This window comes from Cryptomeria japonica, chromosome 3 (assembly GCF_030272615.1).
Source record: "Cryptomeria japonica chromosome 3, Sugi_1.0, whole genome shotgun sequence".
NCBI classification, from domain to species: Eukaryota; Viridiplantae; Streptophyta; class Pinopsida; order Cupressales; family Cupressaceae; genus Cryptomeria; species Cryptomeria japonica.
The window spans coordinates 716,576,385-716,594,173 of NC_081407.1; the positions used below are offsets into that span (position 1 = coordinate 716,576,385).

At 38.4% G+C, this 17,789-nt stretch overlaps 1 protein-coding gene across 1 annotated transcript in view; it reads right to left on the reverse strand.

Annotated features, from left to right (window-relative positions):
- Positions 1-350: 350 nt before the first annotated feature.
- Positions 351-17,789, reverse strand: part of LOC131027418 (uncharacterized) — an 80,937-nt gene continuing 63,498 nt past the window's right edge. Inside the window, exon 7 of the mRNA XM_057957474.2 lies at positions 351-789. Within this exon, the coding sequence (XP_057813457.2) occupies positions 648-789 (142 nt within the window). The 3' untranslated portion in view covers positions 351-647. The remainder of the gene's footprint in view (positions 790-17,789) is intronic.

Genomic DNA, 17,789 nt, shown 5'->3' on the forward strand with positions numbered 1-17,789 from the left:
GCCAAACAAGTATAAAATAAACTCCAGTAAATAACCTCGGCGAGTGCATTTGCATAAATGTGTATGGGCCTGTGATAGATAGGTGGACTCATGCCTAAGTTCATGTGTGAGTGTTAAGGCTGGGTGAGTATGGGTGGAAGAGTGGGTGGATGCGTAGGGGGGTGTGTGTATCTGCAAGGAGACTCAATTACCAGTAAAAGTTAAAATGCAAACACCTGAGCAATGGGACAACCACCAATTTAAAAATTTCAACTCAGATCTCTGTCCAAAGAGAGATCGGATTATACCATTATAGTTAGATAGGCATTATTATTGCAATTATATTCATATTTTTGTACCGATAAACCTAGTTTTATAACATTACATTTATGACATTGAATAGTTGAAGACACGAGGAGTTGCCGCTGAAAAAAGGTATGCGTGCAAATTACCCCAGCATGACACAAAAATAAAGAAAATATGTTTTATACAGCCATGTTACATTAAGACAAACATATCTTTATCTCGTACTACAAGAAATCAAGACACCACAATGCCAGTTTCTTCTTTGCAGAATGCAACTGCAATTTATCAAAGTAATAAATACAACCGCTGCCAATTGGAATCCACAGTAGATTCCCATACACTAAAATTCCCAAATAACACCTTTAAGATCCAAACAGACTCCAGTTGTGAATTTTGAACGTTGCAAGGCATAATCTGAAAGCTTCCATAACAGGCATGCAACCAACAGCCGCTGCAGGAACTGCAGCTCCAGAACCAATGCTTCTTGCACTCTCGCTCAGCTCACTGAAAACATGGTGTTACAAGTTAAAACCTTCTCAATAATACCTCATAAGTTACATGCTGAAGTAAAAGATTCAATTGCAATATATTGCATCAATAAAATAAATATTCAACTATTCTATGGAATTTTTTTCTCACTATTTAATCACATTGGACAAATTGAGAAAATTGATAGTACCTGTAATCATCAATATAATGAGAAATGAATGCTTACAAAACTTAAAGAATTTGTGAGACCAAATGTTTGGTCGTCTGACCCTCAAAATTCTATTGACCAAATACAATGGTGGCTAGGCTATGCACTTTTGTATTTCTCATACTATAGTTGCTAAAATTGTCTCAAAAGCAATATAAACGTAGTTAGAATGCATTAAAAAGAAGGTTAGCTCAAGACTTAGAATTCACAGACATGCTCACTGTTTCTTTAGAGTTTTTTAGTTATGTGCTGGTTCTTCAACCTTTAGATCTCACAAATACTTCAGGTCTGTTGTTACAACTGTTGATATACTTTTTAATTTATTAATTCACCTAAAAGTGGTATTAAAATTGTTTTTTAGATTTTAGTTTTAGGATAAGATGAAACTTCAATCAACTCTATAGTATACCTCTCGACTGGATCTGATCTCACATCTATTACAGTTATCACCTTCAGCAAAGTAAAATTGAGTTATCCCCAGTTCAAATTAAGCCTAATCAAGTAAAAATCTTCTATTTTGGGAATCTTCTTGAAGCTAGTTTTCACACACTTCCCTACAAAATGGTATTATGAGATCGTAGGAAATGCATGAGAGGTCACTTGACAGTAATTTTTTCCATATTTTTTTATGAAAAATAGACCCCATAATTATGCACAATATCCATGAGTTACTAAGCTAGTTTACAAGTGTTTGTTTGGATCCTGTTTATTTGAAAGGATTTTAAATTTTAATACAGTTTCAGAGTCTCACACCCATGAAGAACTATCTCCAAACATATCTTATTGAACTGCACAATCAGATCCAGAGTTTTCAAGAATCAGATAGTACTAGAATTAGATGTGCTATAATGCTATTCACCTTGCATATCCTAAGGTCTAATTGTTGATAGACATTTAATTTTGTATGTGTCTCCGAGAATCATCAAGTGGGCAATGGAATGCACATGTGAGGATGGGCACATAGCAATCATACTGTTATTCTCTAAGACTTAAAAATATTGTTTGTAACAAGGCAAAAGATAGGGCATTGCAAGGTGAACTTATAAGAACATTTTCTGTATTAGTTGGACATGGAATTCAATTACTGCTTCGTGGGAGAGTGCTTGGAAGTTACATATGCCAAATTACATAATAGAAATCAAAGATGCTCGTGTGGGGATTTATAATCTATTTTGGAGGACACTCCCTTGGGAGTTACATATCCTATCTTGTATAATAGAAGTCAAAGATGCTTATGTGGGGATTTATATTCTATTTTTGAGGATACTCTTGAGTGGGTCATCAGAATTCTTTAACGTGGTATTTTGGGACCTTGTTTGGGCCCATCGTATTGCCTTTTGTTGAATTTTATGGCTTCCATGAGTCTTCATATTGAGAGCTTGAGATCAAGGTATTATGCATCATTTTTTATGGTGTTATACTGTCAATTTTCCTCCAAAATTGAACAGTGTTGATCTCCATGGAAGGCCTGAAGCTCGATATTGTATTGTAACTATGTTGGTGCTAGGAATACATTGGGTTCTTTGCTTTGGGGTTTGGGTTATTCCCGAAAGGGTTTCCCCAATGTATATCTATGTCAATCTTGTTAACATGGTTCATATTTTTCTTCTTCTCACATTCTTACTCTTTTCTAAGCGTTGCAATGCTCCTAAAATTTCTATAAATAAACTATTGTGATAAACTCTCTGTAGGATTAATATGGAGATTCCCACATCTGTAGCTTTGTTTTCTAAGTTTGATTGCTTTAAGGGGTTTGCAGGCCCTTTTCCTAACATTTGGTATCAAAGCCATGGTTTTGGTTGTAGGCAGACTTGCCTTGTGACTTTAATCCTTATTCAAGTGGGACTTTTGCAATTGATCTTAGTTTTCAGGAAAATTATCATGGCAAGCACTTGTGGGATGGAGAAGGTGAAGCATCTTAGAGTTGCTCATATGTTTGCATGTTGCATGGTGGTTGCGGCTTAGAGCTCATATTTGGCAATATGAGCATACCCTTTGCTCTCATGGGGTTTGGACTGATTGCAATGAGCCCTTAGTTTTAGTCCCTAGTTGTGTGAGAAAGTATTGGATGATTAGCCTCTATGGTTGTATGGATGATCTAAGGGTTGCATGCACGTGCATTTGTTTGCATGTGTGTGCTTGTCACAGACCTATGTGAGTGGACTCTTCACTTGCATGTTGATGCATGTTGCAGATTATTGGAGATTCCAGTCTGCATATTTGTGCATGATGTGAATCTATGATAGTACATTCTTTGAATTGCAGATCTGAAGGTGTCGGATTTGTGGGTGTTTTGGGCATGTATTGAATTCAAATTTATGTGGAGGCTGGTCAGATCTGTACATAGAATAATATCAATAAGACAATGTAGAAGATAGATCATTCAACACAAAAAATATTTGTGGTCCAAGATGTCCTAATATCCAATATATGCAGAAATAAAATAAACCCTTAGGATAGGGTAACATAACACCATACAATACTCCTTATAAAATAAGCCACTTCATGATATATCTCCAAGAGATCCTGTTGTGACCTTTTCACACATCGCCCCATTGCAAATGGGGACCCCCACTTTTTTGCTTGTTAGGGTAGATGCCTAGTTTCCTAGTTTTAGCCTTTGCTTATGAGAGGGTGTCATGTCAAAATGCAAAAGGATGTTAAAATTACAAGAAAATGATCCTAAGTGTCAAGTTGTCTTAGCTTGTTAGTTTATTTTTCGAAGTGTTGAGTTTCAATTTTGCCTTAAAATGTGAGCAAGAAACGATGAGAATGTTGCAAATTGATGTAGATTTTGTGCTAGAGTGTCAAAAGTCCCTATAGGAGTTGTTTCTCCACTCCTAGGAGGTAAAATAAGTAAAAAATGCACAAAGTCCCAATGGAATCTTGTTTTCCACCCCTTAAATCTTGACAAAATGTTAAAAGTCCCGATGGAAATAGAATTTCCACTGCATAAAATGATGAAATTGGGTAAGTTTGGACTTTAGAGTGTGAAAATCAACTTAGTCCCAATGGAAGACGTTTTTCCCTCATGAAATTAAGGCATAAAAGTGAAATGTCCCAATGGGAGGCATTTTTCCACTCAGTTTTAGAAGCAAAATTGAACTTTATCCCGATGGAGCCTGATTTTCCACTCCATTTTGAGCAAAAAGAGTTGCTTTAATGATTAACTTTGGTCTCAATCAAAATGAGGCGTGTTTTTCCCCTCATGGACTGAATTTGCAAGTAATTTTTGGGAAAGTCTCAATGCATCAGGAATCTCCAAAGAAGTTGTCCCGATGGAGGTCATTTCTCCACCAGGCCTACAAGAGTAAAATGTATGAAATGTGAGTTGCCCTGATGATCCACGTTTTTCCACCAGGGGGTAAAATGACCAAGTTTGAGAAAAATTGTGTACTGATGAAGTTCAATTTTCCACTAAAGGGGATGGAGTTCAATTCTCCATTGGAAACAAAATGAAGGAAAATGACAAGATTTATGTGTCCTGATGGGGTTTGATTTTCCCCTAGAAGGCATTTTGATGGAATTTGACAAGTTTAAGTGGGAAATTGAGTCCCGATGAAGGGCAAATTCCACCAGGGGGGGTATTTTGCATGAAAATGATCAAATTTATGTGTCCAGATGACTATCGATTTTCCCCTGGAGTGGATTTGTGAGGTAAAATGAGTTAAGTTGTCATGTCCCCATTTCTCTAGTGGCTATATTGATGTTTGAATTTGCCTGGCATCCATCCCCATAGGCGAGTTCACAGTGTAAGGGGATGATTGTTTAGCCAAAGGGGTCATTTGTTTAGACATATTTTGCTTTGGTGAACTTATAATAATATAACTATATAATTTTATGTTATAAAGTTACTTTTTCTAAAAATAGAAAAAGGTTAATAAAAAGTAACTTATAAGGTTCTAATTAATTCAATAAGTAACTTTATTTAAAAAGTTACATGACCCTCTTCCCTAGGCAATTTAATAACTTAAAAGGTGGTCAAATTTCATGTTGAAGCCACCCTTGAGGTTGAGCGCTCAAATGGAGGGAGAATAAGATTCTTTAGCATCTTTGGAGATGCCTTGTGGAGGTTCAATGAGTTTATGAAGCCATTTTTTGAGAAGAGGCGATTCATTCTTTGGCTTGAGTTTTATGATTTTTATGCATCCTTTGGATTATGGAGGTCTGCAGCAGCACGAATTAGCCTGAGCAGGCTTTGGAGGACGTGACTCCTTCAGATTTAGGTGGTGTGGACGAAATCCCACACTCCTCTCTTCACTACGGCAGCATTATTAGAGGTTAATTTGGACTTTGGGGTTTGATTTCCTCCAAGATTTCATTCTTCACAGCATAGTCAGGTCTGTAATATAAGATCTCAGCAGTTAACAGGGAATATCCCGTGAGTTCTCATACCAAATTTGCAGATCCAGCTTTCTAAGGCCAGCCGCACCATTCTTCTTGCATGGGAAGCACAAGAAAAAAAATTCAAGACTTTTGGAACTTGAATTTTGCTCAGAACTCATTGTTGGCGACCAGCAACAGCATTTCAACCAACTCCTTGGTAATTATTTCAACAGTGAGTGCAAATCTATTATTTATGTGGGAAAATTGCTTTGGAAGTGAGGGTTTTTACCTGGCAAAGTTCAAAAGATTGCTTGGTAGTACGAGATATTCCCCCAAATTGTTTCAGTAATTCTTTGTTAGCATATTTAAGCTGTTTGGAACCCTAATTGCCTTGAGAGGGACCCTTCATCAGCCATTCTTTGATTTCAGTGCAATAAGGAGGCCCCATCGGTTGATTTTGGACCCTTGGTAGGCCAATTCTGGCTTCTAATGTCTCCATATTTGATTTAGATAAATGCTGTCATTAAATCAGATATCTAATTCTTCTTTCAGTGTTAGTTCTTTTCTATATTGCAATTTTATTTCATGTTGGCTCTATTATTCAAGCAAGAAAACTTCAAAAAAAAAAGTATAAAACATCAAAATTGTCAAAAAACCCCACACAATTCGCACTGTCAAAGATTCAAAATTCAAACAAACCAATCAGATTTGTGCACAGTCCTAAACGACATCTTTCATAAGTGATGAATTTATAATGTCCAGATGAGGGTCGATTTCCCCCTCAAGGTTATAATGGGCAAATTGGGGTCAATTTAAGTGAGAATAATGTGTCCCAATGTGGTTCGAATTTCCCAAAGGGTTGGAGTTTAAATTCAAGTGAAAATTTTAAGGTGAATGTTTCCAAATTGGCATCGATTTTCCCTTACCACATACATTTAATGATCAAACAAGGTAAAATTATGCCAAGTGTTAACATCCCAATGCATATTGATTTTCCACTTGGCTGGAGGCACATTCCTTTTGTCCTACATTCACTGTGTGGTGATTTTTCAAGGCAAAAATATGAATAAAACACACAGTCCAGCAACTTATTTGTTATTATTATGTGACTGATTTGATAGTTGGAGAGCTGGAAGAGCAAGTTTGAAGTTTGCCATTGCTAGGAGAGTGTGATTTTGTGCCTAAGGCATCAAATGCGCCATTATTGGAGGAGTTTGCTACAGCATAGAGGGCACCATTGCTGGTCAAAGACACCATTATCAAATCTGAGACGTTTTTACCAGCCATTTTTCCAGCACATACATTGCTTCTAGCAATTGATTCAAGCAAAACATGGTGACTTTCAGCTGAGTAAGGGCAGATCACTTCAACCATGAGGATGGTGCCAAGAATATGGTCATTTCCAGCCATTGAAATACAGGTTGCAGAGGTATATTCAGACATAAATCTCAGAAAATCAAACCTAAGAACAACATTACTAGCCATTATTGCAAGGGGAAATCCCACCATTTCCAGCCAAGCCAACACAAATTACATCAACATTAATCACACAAGTGGAAGGATGACATTCAACTGATTTCTGAGACATTTTCAGACTTTTTATACTCAGAAATCAGACTTGGACAGCGAGCAGTGAGCTGGGTTGCAACATTATTCAATTTTCTGAGTTGAGAGGACATTTTCAAACTTACAAACTAAAATCAGACTTATCCTAAGTTTGAAAATCAGGTTTTGTGAGGATAAATTTTTCAGATTTTGATCAAATCTCTTGTATTTTCCAAAATTTGTGTTACCTAATGTTGAATTTCTGATTTTCATGAGCTTATAGGTCTGAAAACTATTTGAAATCAAAACCTTAATTAATTCTGGAAAATTATTTGAGAGGACAAAGTGAAAAAAATTGAAGTGTTCTAATGGGGTTCGAATTTCCACTCCATCAAATGGTGATCAAATCAAACAAAATTTTCAAGGACAATGAGTCTTGATTAGGGTCAGATTTCCACTTGAGGGCAGAATTACAAAGGAAGAGCATAAGTCATGAGGAATGAGGAGCCCCTATGGAGATCGAATCTCCACCCCAAGGGTAAGGCATCAAAATGAAGTGAAATTTGCTAAGAGCAGGGAGTCCCTATGACCTTCAAATTTCCATCATGAGAAAATGATCATGAAGATAGTGATAAATTTCAAGGATTGAATTAGTCTCTACGAGAATCGATTTCCCACCAAGGTTGGAACAAGTTTTATCCCATAGGTGTTTGATTCAATATTTGTTTGTTTTGCAGGTCTGCTACAAGGGAAGCATGATGATCAAGGCTTGAGGTGAAAAAGCATGAAGCTTGCAGGGATACCAAGGGCTCAAGACTTTGAAGCAAGAAATGATGAAGGATCAGCTCCAAGATGACGAGCAAGTGAAATGCAAGAATGAGGATACTTAAACAATGCAATGAGGAATCAAGGTTCAAATCCAAAGCACTCTACAAGCATATTGCAAGGATAACATCACAAATGAGAATGAGAAAGATCAACATTTCAAGGATGGGAAAACAATTTCAAGACAGATTTAAAAAAAAAAGGCAAAGATGAGGACTAGCTCAAACACGAAGACATCTCAATGATGGTAAACAAATGAAGGAAAGACAAATCCAAGACATGATCACAAGGAATTCCAAACATCATGTTCAAGGCAAATTGATTAAGTCTACAAAGCAAGCTGAGGTGGCATTCCAGTCGTCATTCATTCAATCAATGGGTATTGCCGACGTGATTTTTATGACAACATCTAACACAGAATAAAGTTACCAATGGTCACTGTTATCACAAAAGCCCGCACCCTTGCCGAGCTATCAACTCAGCAACCTTGTGAAACATGGAAACAACCCCGAAGTGTGGGACCTTGCGCAAGGGGTTGAATCTCCGGAGAAGGCCAGCTTCCTTCCCAATCCAAGTGCAGTTATTGAACCAACTCAACAGCTCAACTCTTACTTCTAAACTACCCTAACAGCTTACAGAGGAAAAGGGAAAAGAGAAATATTAAAAATGAAAGGAGGTGATGCACCAAGATAAGAGATTGTTCCTCTCCCCACCCGAAATGGCACGAGGAATCAACTGAAATACCCAAGGGATGCACAAACTTCAGTTGCATGAGTGACCCAAACGCATGTATGGAGGTTAGAATTTGCTAAGTGTCAAGAGGGGAGAAGGATTCCCACAAGTCACACTCAGAAAAACAAGTTAACATGGCATATATGGAGAGAAGAGCCACAAAACATATACTTATGATGAAGGTAAGGAAACATACACAGCATGCATAAGTTGAAGGAAGGCAAGAATGTAATTTCAATTCATTCAAAGGCCAAAGGCCAAACTTACAGTTGCAGAAATGCAAAAATAAATACAAATCTTCAAGAGAAGAGAAAGAGCATAGGAAAGTTCAAGGCAGCAGGGAGAGAACCCTTTACAATGAGGCTTAACAGCCTTTATATAGAAAAATGGTTACAAGAGTGATCATGAGCCCTGCATGTCAGTCTGGGAGTGCAGAGAAGTGCATGCACTTGATTTCTGTACATGCAAGCAACCTAGCCATACCCACAAAAGGCAACCTTGAGAAGGTGGATTGACTGACCTTCCAAAGTCAGAGTATGCAGACATGACATAAGTCACCACAACAAGCATGGCCCCATACCTCTCCTGAAGGAAATCCTACCAAAAACATTAAATGCACCCCTGTGGCTCCACAAAAGAAGGTGTATAACTCACAAAAGTTGTTGGAGCATTTAAAGCCTTGAGTGTCGATCACGCCATCCAGAAGTGTTGCCAGCCAGAAGGAGTTTGGAAGACTTCAAAGACCTGGGTCATCGAAGTTGGGGGAACTTCGGAGACTTGGGTCACCGAAGTTGGGAAGACTTAGGAACTTGAGAACTTGGGGGTTCCGGAGTTCCGGGGTAGAAGACTTAGGAACTTAGGAACCTGGGGGTTCCGGAGTTCGGGGGTTGAAGAACTAGGAACTTGGGAACTTGGGGGTTCCAGAGTTCAGAGGTTGAAAACTTGGGAACTTGGGAACCTGGGGGTTTTGGAATTCCGAGGTTGAATAACTGGGAACTTGGGAACCTGGGGGTTCCGGAGTTCCAGGTTTGAGGAATAAGGAACTTGGGAACCTGGGGGTTCTAGAGTTCCGGGTTGAAGACTTAGGAACTTGGGAACCTGGGGGTTCCGGAGTTCCGCAGTTGAAGAACTAGGAACTTGGGAACCTGGGGGTTCCAGAGTTCCGAGGTTGAAGAACTAGGAACTTGGGAACTTGGGGGTTCCGGAGTTGAAGACTTCGAAACTTCCTTCTAACAAGACAACACTTCACACTTCATAATTTCATTGCTTTTCTCCTTGATCAACTAGGGTGGCGCTGGTCCATGGAACATATCTTTGATCGGTTCTCACCGATGGACCAAGGGTGTCATAAAATGACAACAGTCACTTCACTCTCTCTTGATCAAAGTTTAACCGTATGCTAGGATTGCAGAAAGTTCAAACGGCTAACTCCAAGGTTCCTTCATGCAACGGACGTGACCTAGTTAGTGGATGTGATTGTTGGTAATCCAAGGGGCCTTACGTTTGGATCGTTCTTTCACTTCTTTGTTGTGGCGTAGAACTTCATCATCAGATATGGCAATTCTACGATGCTTTTGCTTTGAACGAACTAAACTAGAACTAACTGAAAATAAAGGGGAAAGGGTTTAGAAAGATCTAAATCTACTCCTAAGGGCAGTGATATCAATAGATAATGCTTTAGTGGACAAATTCCAAATAAACTAGGCTCTGCTTCGCCAAGTTTAACTACAACTCTGCAAGAACCGGTGCAATCTTCTGAGGATATTGAAGGATTTTCACATTGAGAAAGTGCATTTGAATACCCAACATGGCGCAATCCAAACGACTATTCACAATCAAACTTCGCATAAATTTGGGGGTTCAAGCTAACTTTACACTGCAACTTACAATCAGCAAGATGCAAAAAGTATGAACCATGGAAATTCATCAAAGACCATTACATTCTAAATTGAAATCAAAGCACTTTATCTAACAACTGAGAAAATAAAATCCTACTCTAAGTGAGGTAGGTGAAACCATGCAAGTTTTGAAAAAATAACTTAAAGTGGACACCATCAGAGAACAATGTTTCACTGTTATTATCTCAAAAACTTATCGCAACAATTTCATACAAATCTCCCTCTTGTTACCAATGAGGGGGTCACCCCTTTATATAGGCCTTAGGCTATGATTACATGCAAAACCCTAATTACGGTTTTCCCTAAAAGATTCCCCACACATGATGCAACAAGGTGGGAATCAACAATTAATAACCCATCATGCTATTACACAATTATTTCAAAATACCCAAAATAGCATCCATCATGCCATAAATGCACCATCATTTCCACATGCGACAGCTGCATGCAAAACGAATCTACCATAATGCCTTAAATGTGATAGCTGCATGCAAAGGATGCTCCATTAATTCAACATGCGCTAACCTGGCTACCACTTGGTGAGAAACCCTTGGAGAGAGAAAACTTCATCTGGGAAGAATTTTCTTTTAAGTTTTGAATTTTCCATGTTCCAGGGAAGCTTTTTCATCAATTTTGCACATTTCCTATTTTTTAGGAAAATTTTCAAATTAGGGTTCCAGGGTCCAGGAGATAGAAAATTCTCTCACGAATCCAAATCTACCATCATTTTGAAATTCGGATGATTTTTGATGCCTGAAAATGGATTTTTCAAAAAATTTCCTGGGGGGGAAATTTCTTGTTTAGTTCATCCTTGATTCCTTCCTTGCCTTAGAAATTTTATCTTCAATTCATCCTCGGGTATGATTTCTTCCTTGCTTGGAATTTCGTCTTGAAGGAAGGAATTTCCAACACTTTGTCAATTTTTCACCTTTCCTAGAATTTTGTCCAACACTTAGTCAATTTTTCCACTTTCCTGGAATTTTGAACCTTTCTTCTTGAACCTTCATTTTTACATCATGCTTCCAACCTTAGGCACATTTTGGAATTGGAGAAGAAATTTTGGAAATTTGTTCCCGGAGGAAAGAATTTTTTGTGCTTTTTGAGTTCATCTTGTTCCAAGGAAGCTTTTCCATCAATTTTCCACAATTCCTATTTTTTTAGGAATTTTCCTAAAATTTAGGACCCGAGTCCAAAAGAGAGAGAATTCTCCCATGAGTCCAAAAATTTTCCCGAGGGGATTTCTGCTTTTCATTCTTCCTTGACCCCTGGATTTTCATGCCTTAGTAAAATTTTCAGTTTTCCAACTTAGGCGTGGAATTCACTCTTCGTGGTGGAATTCATCATTTCATCCTTGCCTTAGCCATTTCAATACCTTTCCTTAACCAGGGCGTTGATTCTTGCTTGCCATGGAACTTCAAACTTTCTCCATTTTTCATGCCCTGTGTGTTTTGGCGCCCTCCTTCACTGCCAGGTGCTAATCTTCATTAAGGGAGGAATTCATGATTTTTAACATTTTCCTTCATCCCCTCCATTCGGCGCCCTACTATTCCCTAGGGCGGAATTTTGGCTTGAGGAAGGAATTTATAAATTATTTTTTTGGCTTCTCCATGACTACTCTTCCCCAACACCCTTTTACCCTGCCTAGGTGCATTTTCACCTTGGTCATGGAATTCATGATTTTTCCATCTCTCCTTGGATGGTTCATTTTAGCTCCCTCCTCTAGTCTAGGGCAGATTTTTGCATAGGTGGAGGAATTCATACTTTTTTTCATCCTTCCCTGACTACTCCACTTTGGCGCCTTCATCCTTGCCTGAGCGGATTTCCATGCTTGTGGAGGAATTTGATGTTTTCTACCAATTCAAAACATATATATATATATATATATATAAAAGTTATATTTCATATATATTGGCAAGATGTTTGAGAGTGGTTTCAAATCTCTACGAATTATAATGCAAATTCCAGGTTTTAGAAGATCTTTTAAATTTTCAGACAATCAAATTTCAGGCCATTTCCGGATCAAGATGACATTTGTGGATTGATGTGAATTTCCAGACTTTGATGATTTTTCGAGCTTTCCATTCTTGGACTGGTTCCCATACTTAGCCAATTTGATCACACGTGTCTACCTTCTGACTCTTCCGGATTTAAAAATGATCTTCAAGAACGTTCAGTCTTTAGCGTCTTCAAGGATGTTCAGTTTTCAATGTTTTCCTATGAAGAACCTACCAAAAATAGATTTTCCCAAATAGTAAGTGTTTCAAAAAGTTAGGGTTTGGAGAATCAGGAAAGCACTTACTAAAAATAGTTAGTTTGATTTTTGGCAAAATGAAGACATTCCGGGACTCAGTGAAATCCCTAAAAAAATAGGAACTTTCTAAAAATAGAAAGTTGCTCTGTTTTGGCTCAAATTTTACTAGGAGGTTCCTTGAAGGGTCCTGATTCCGGTTTTAAGTTCAGTTTTTCAAAAAACCCTAAAAGAAACCCCTAAAATCTAGGACCGAAGGACAAAAATGACCAAAAAAGGCCCTAGACTTAACCAAATTCGCTCAAACAAAAAGTAGACTTGATCAATATGACCCCCAAACACTTGCAAAGCAAAGAGACTGACGAGACTGCTGCGAAAAGACCCAAAAAAACAAAGCCAAAAGACCGGAAGGGCCTTAAAAATAAGTGGTCCCCATTTGCAATGGGGGGATGTGTGAAAACATCACAACAGGTACCAAGTCAGCATTCATCCAAGGATGGAACAAGTGACACGTGACACTACATCAAATATTATTTATCTTACCTATCCTCATCTCTCATTGGCCAATGTAATGGTGGTTGTAACAAACCCTAATTAGGGTTTGTTCTTGTAATCTTGGCCATTAATCTTGAATCAATCCGAGCCATTCATTGTAATGGAGACCTCTATATAAGGCTCAGTGCTCTCATTCGTAAAGGTGAATAGAAGAATGTTAGAAGAGTAGGAGAATAGTTGCAAAGGCAATTAGGAATTAGAAGGTAGAGTAGAGTAGAACAGGAGAAGAAGAAATTGTTGCTAAGACTTGTAAATGAATATACTCATTTCATTGAAGATATGGTGAAATGTGTTGTTTCAACAAGTTGCATGGTTTCTACTTCTCATTTGCTTTAATGTTTGATTAGATGAATGGAAGATTTAGTGGATGCTTAATGGTGATATTCACATATCCATACTACTAGCAGTTTGTGTTTGTAAACTTGCCTTGCGTGGTCAACTAGAATCCTTATTCAAGCTTAACTTCAATTGCTATTCACACATTATTATACATTGTCTTGATGGTGTCTATGTTGTTGGTGGTAATTTGAACATCATATATTTACCTTAGAAGATTGCACTAGCTTTGTGGAGTTGTTCATTGATGTCAAAGCAAAGTCTAGTAGAGTCTCACCAAGTCATTCACTACTTCTTACATTCCTAGCGGTAGATCAGTCTTCCCAAACCCTTCCCCTTTTGTCCTTTTTTTAATCTAAGTTAGTTTAGGAGAGAAAGCATCACAAGATTGCAATACCGGATGATCAAGTTCCAGTATTATTCAAACATCCAAGTATTCAAAATAAGTCCCCTTGTGATTCCAGCATTATGACATCAACCATTGAACTTATCCACACGTCAAGACCTCACATTTTGGAACCTTGGAGTCTTCCAATTGATCGCATAGTTTAGCATTTGGGAAGATTTTGTTCAAGAGAGGATAAGATACCTTGGTATTTTATTCTGTGTTTGAGGTGCATAAAAAAACATCAACAAATCCCAAACACAATATCATACTCATCACATGCCCTTACAATGATATTCACCTTTTTTATGGATTTGTGGCAAGTTAGACCTAGATTTGATTTGATGGTTGAGTCATGGAAAATCTACATGTCATCTTTAGTTGTCTCTGTTTTGCAGGTTACTAATGTGTTCAATTTGTTTATTTGGCTATCTGAAATCTAAGAGTTTTATGGTTTCTTTGGTTTCAGTTAGAGCACTAGCCATGCTTTTCTATCAACTCTGAGATTGTCATATGTGTGCAAATTTGTGGGTTGTTTATACCTACATTTTGCATGGAAAACTCAATTGTGCACCTTCATTAAGTTGTCAGTTCCTTTTAGCATGCTTTTGCTATTAGCCATCATGGAATTGTAGTATGTTTCTTGCAAAGAGATAGATGGAGTTTGGAGTACCCAAGACAATTTCACTTTGAAAACTATAGTAGTTGACTACGGTGTCATGAGAGGCTCTAGATCATAGCAATGGGAGCTTTGTGCGGTTGCACAGTGTTGTGCATTGCACACGCTCCCTGTCGCTGACAAGGTCCCCCTCTTTTCGGTTTTTCCTCACCTTCGTCGTGTTGAATTCTGCGCAGGGTCTCTCGCGTCTTTTTTGAGTGTGCCCGTAATCAGTCCAAAGGATGATGTTGTCATAAGCGCAAGCCTGGGAATCCGCAAGGTGAGTTTAACGCTCAAGCGTTAAAATTTCAAAAAATCGCCAAAGTTAGGTGAGAAATAGCAGAAGCTTGCAAAATCCCCAAAAATATGATAAAGAGTCTAAAGGTCGCAAAAAGACCCAAAGTGCCTATTTTCGCCAAAGGGAGATCGAAAGGCATGAAATGTTAAAGTGTCAAAACTTCGCGAAAAGCTCTCAAACCCCGATTTTCGCCAACTAAGGGTAAAATGTCAAACTTGTCAAAGTTTGAAAGACCACCTAATTCGCCGAAGTTGACAACTGGGGCGTAAAATCGCGAAATGTCCAAGTTTGCGAAAAAGACTCTAAAATCCCGAAATTCACATTGAGGAGGAGAAATGTCAAAAGTTTTAAAAACTTTGCAGCAAAAGGTCTAAAAATCCCGAAGATCACCGTAGAAGGCGTAAATGTCAAAAGTTTTAAAAACTTTGCGAAAAAGACTCTAAAATCCCGAAATTTGCACTAAGGAGGAGAAATGTCAAAAGTTTTAAAAACTTTGCAAAAGGTCTAAAAATCCTGAAATTCGCACTAAGGAGGAGAAATGTCAAAAGTTTAAAAACCTTTGCAAAAGGTCTAAAAATCCCGAAGATCGCCGTAGAAATCGTAAATGTCAAAAGTTTTAAAGTTTTCAAAATGCTCTCAGACCCCCAAAGTTCGCGATATATGGAAAAGGCGAAAAATGTTTTTAGTTTGAAAAAGGGGCCTCATTCGCCGAAATTGAAAACTAAGTGAAATCGCGATGTAAAAGTTTGCAAACCATCCAAAATCGCCAAAGTTCGCATATAGCGTGAAAATTGCAATGTATTGTAATTTTGTAAAAAGCTCCCAAGAAGCCCGAAATTAACCTTAGGCGCAATAACCCGGAATTTTTAGTTTGGAAAAGAGACCTCAATAGCCGAAGTTTGCAATCGCCCCCAAAGCCCCGAAGTTTGTCATAGACTTGGAAATAAGCCAAAACCCCTGAAGTTCGCATAAAGGCGAAAAATGTTTAAAGTTTGAAAAAGGGACCTCATTCGCCAAAATTGACAACTAAGGGAAATCACGATGTAAAAGTTTGCAAACCATCCAAAATCGCCGAAGTTTGCAATCGCCCCCAAAGCCCCGAAGTTTGTCATAGACTTGGAAATAAGCCAAAACCCCCGAAGTTCGCATAAGGGCAGAATTTTTAAAGTTTGAAAAAAGCCACTTAATCGCCGAAGTTCGCGATATATGGAAAGAGCGAATTTTTTTTAGAGTTTGAAAATGGTGTAAAAACGCCGAAAGTTTGGCACAAAAGGAAGATCGCAAGGGTATAAAAGTTTGCGAGAGACGTTATACCGCCGAAATTTGAACCTAGGCGCAAAATCGCGGAGTGTAAAGTTTTAAACCCCGATCTCTGCAGTGTAGAAGAAAATCGCGAAGGAGTATGAAGGTTTGTAGAGGGAGCAAAAACCCCATTTTCGGCAACGGCATAGTTAAAACGCAGAAGTTAAAAGTTTGCCAAAACCATCTATTCCCCCAAAGTTTGATGGCATAGGAAAATCACGGAGGTAAGATTTGCCAAAGGGTTAGAAATGCCGAATTTTCAACCAGAGAAAATCAGGAAGTATAAGTCTTCAAAGAGGGTATTCTTTTCCCCAACTTCGGCGTACAATGAGATAGAGAGCTAACCATTTGAAGGATTTGAAAATACAAGAACGTTAGAATTTGAAAATTGTAGAAACCCTACCATTCCGCAAAATTGCGAGCTGTGCATTTGTCTTTTCCAAAAAGCATAAGGCATAGGAAAGGGGCATTTTCAAATTTCAAAGAAAACCAATCCTACAGACCGGGTTTGTGCGGGTTGACGCCATATTTTGCCAAGTAAGCTTGCTGTGTCTCCCTTGGAATCATTTAAAATGCATGCAAAATTGGTTGGATGTGTTTATGCAAAATTAATTAAATGATTAAGTCTTTCGACCACATCTTTTCCCGTTTGAAAGGCATCGGACAAAGCAGTTAAAATCAGAGTCTGTCCCAAAAGTTAACCAGGAATACATTTTTCAGACTTAGGGAATCTTAAACCTCATTTTTTTTTTTTAAGTTGATCTTAAAAGACTAAGTGCAAATTTAGCGATCAAAAACGCCCAAGTCCTTGAACCGCAGCCGAATAGTAAATTTTTTTAATCAAAGAGCTTAGTACTATTTCATGTCCAAATTAATCAAGCTCTTTTTTCTGAAGTGTAATGCTTTCTTCAAATTCGGTTTTCCATTGACCCTTATGTGCTAACCTATCCCTTTTTTCCAACCTGTTTTGTTTCCTTCATCTCGTCTCCTAATTTGCGTCCAGTTGTGCAGAATAGATGCCTAAATCTACGGTAGAGTCCTCAAAGACACCGGGTGCAGTCAAAACGTCCCGAGCTTCTAAATCAAACATCCCTCGCAAAGGCGAGAAGATGAAATACCAGAGAGGAGGACTGAGGGAATCAAAGGTCCAAAGCATATGGGAAAATGTAGGCGATACTGACCTAGGCCACATTGATATTCAGGACTTCAAAGACAAGGTATTTTCCCCTAACACCTATAGTAGGCCTAGGCAGATGATGGAAAGTGGTATCGCCCAGGCAACAGGATTTCCTCCATCAATACAGAATTATGAGCTAGTAGTTGAGGCTGCCCGACATTATCAGCCAAACACCATATTAGTGGTCCTTGAGAATATGATCCTAGCTGACTTCACTCTTGAGGCCACTGGCGACGCATTCGACATCCCCTTCCCGGATAATCCCCATAGCAACAACCATAGATGAAGCGCAAGTGGCATATGATTTGAACCCTGCTAAATGCAGGACATTAATAAACCAGGAGTGGTATAATGAGAGAAGACCTCCAAGCATTAGAATTGGAAAAAAGACCCCCAAAAGTGACTTTCACAATGAGCATGGAGATATGGTCACCTTGCTCAGCCGGGTTATGGGACTCCCCCAATCTAACTTTTTTGAAGAGTGGATGTTCTATTTTACAGAGCAGGTCTTCGCTGGGAAAT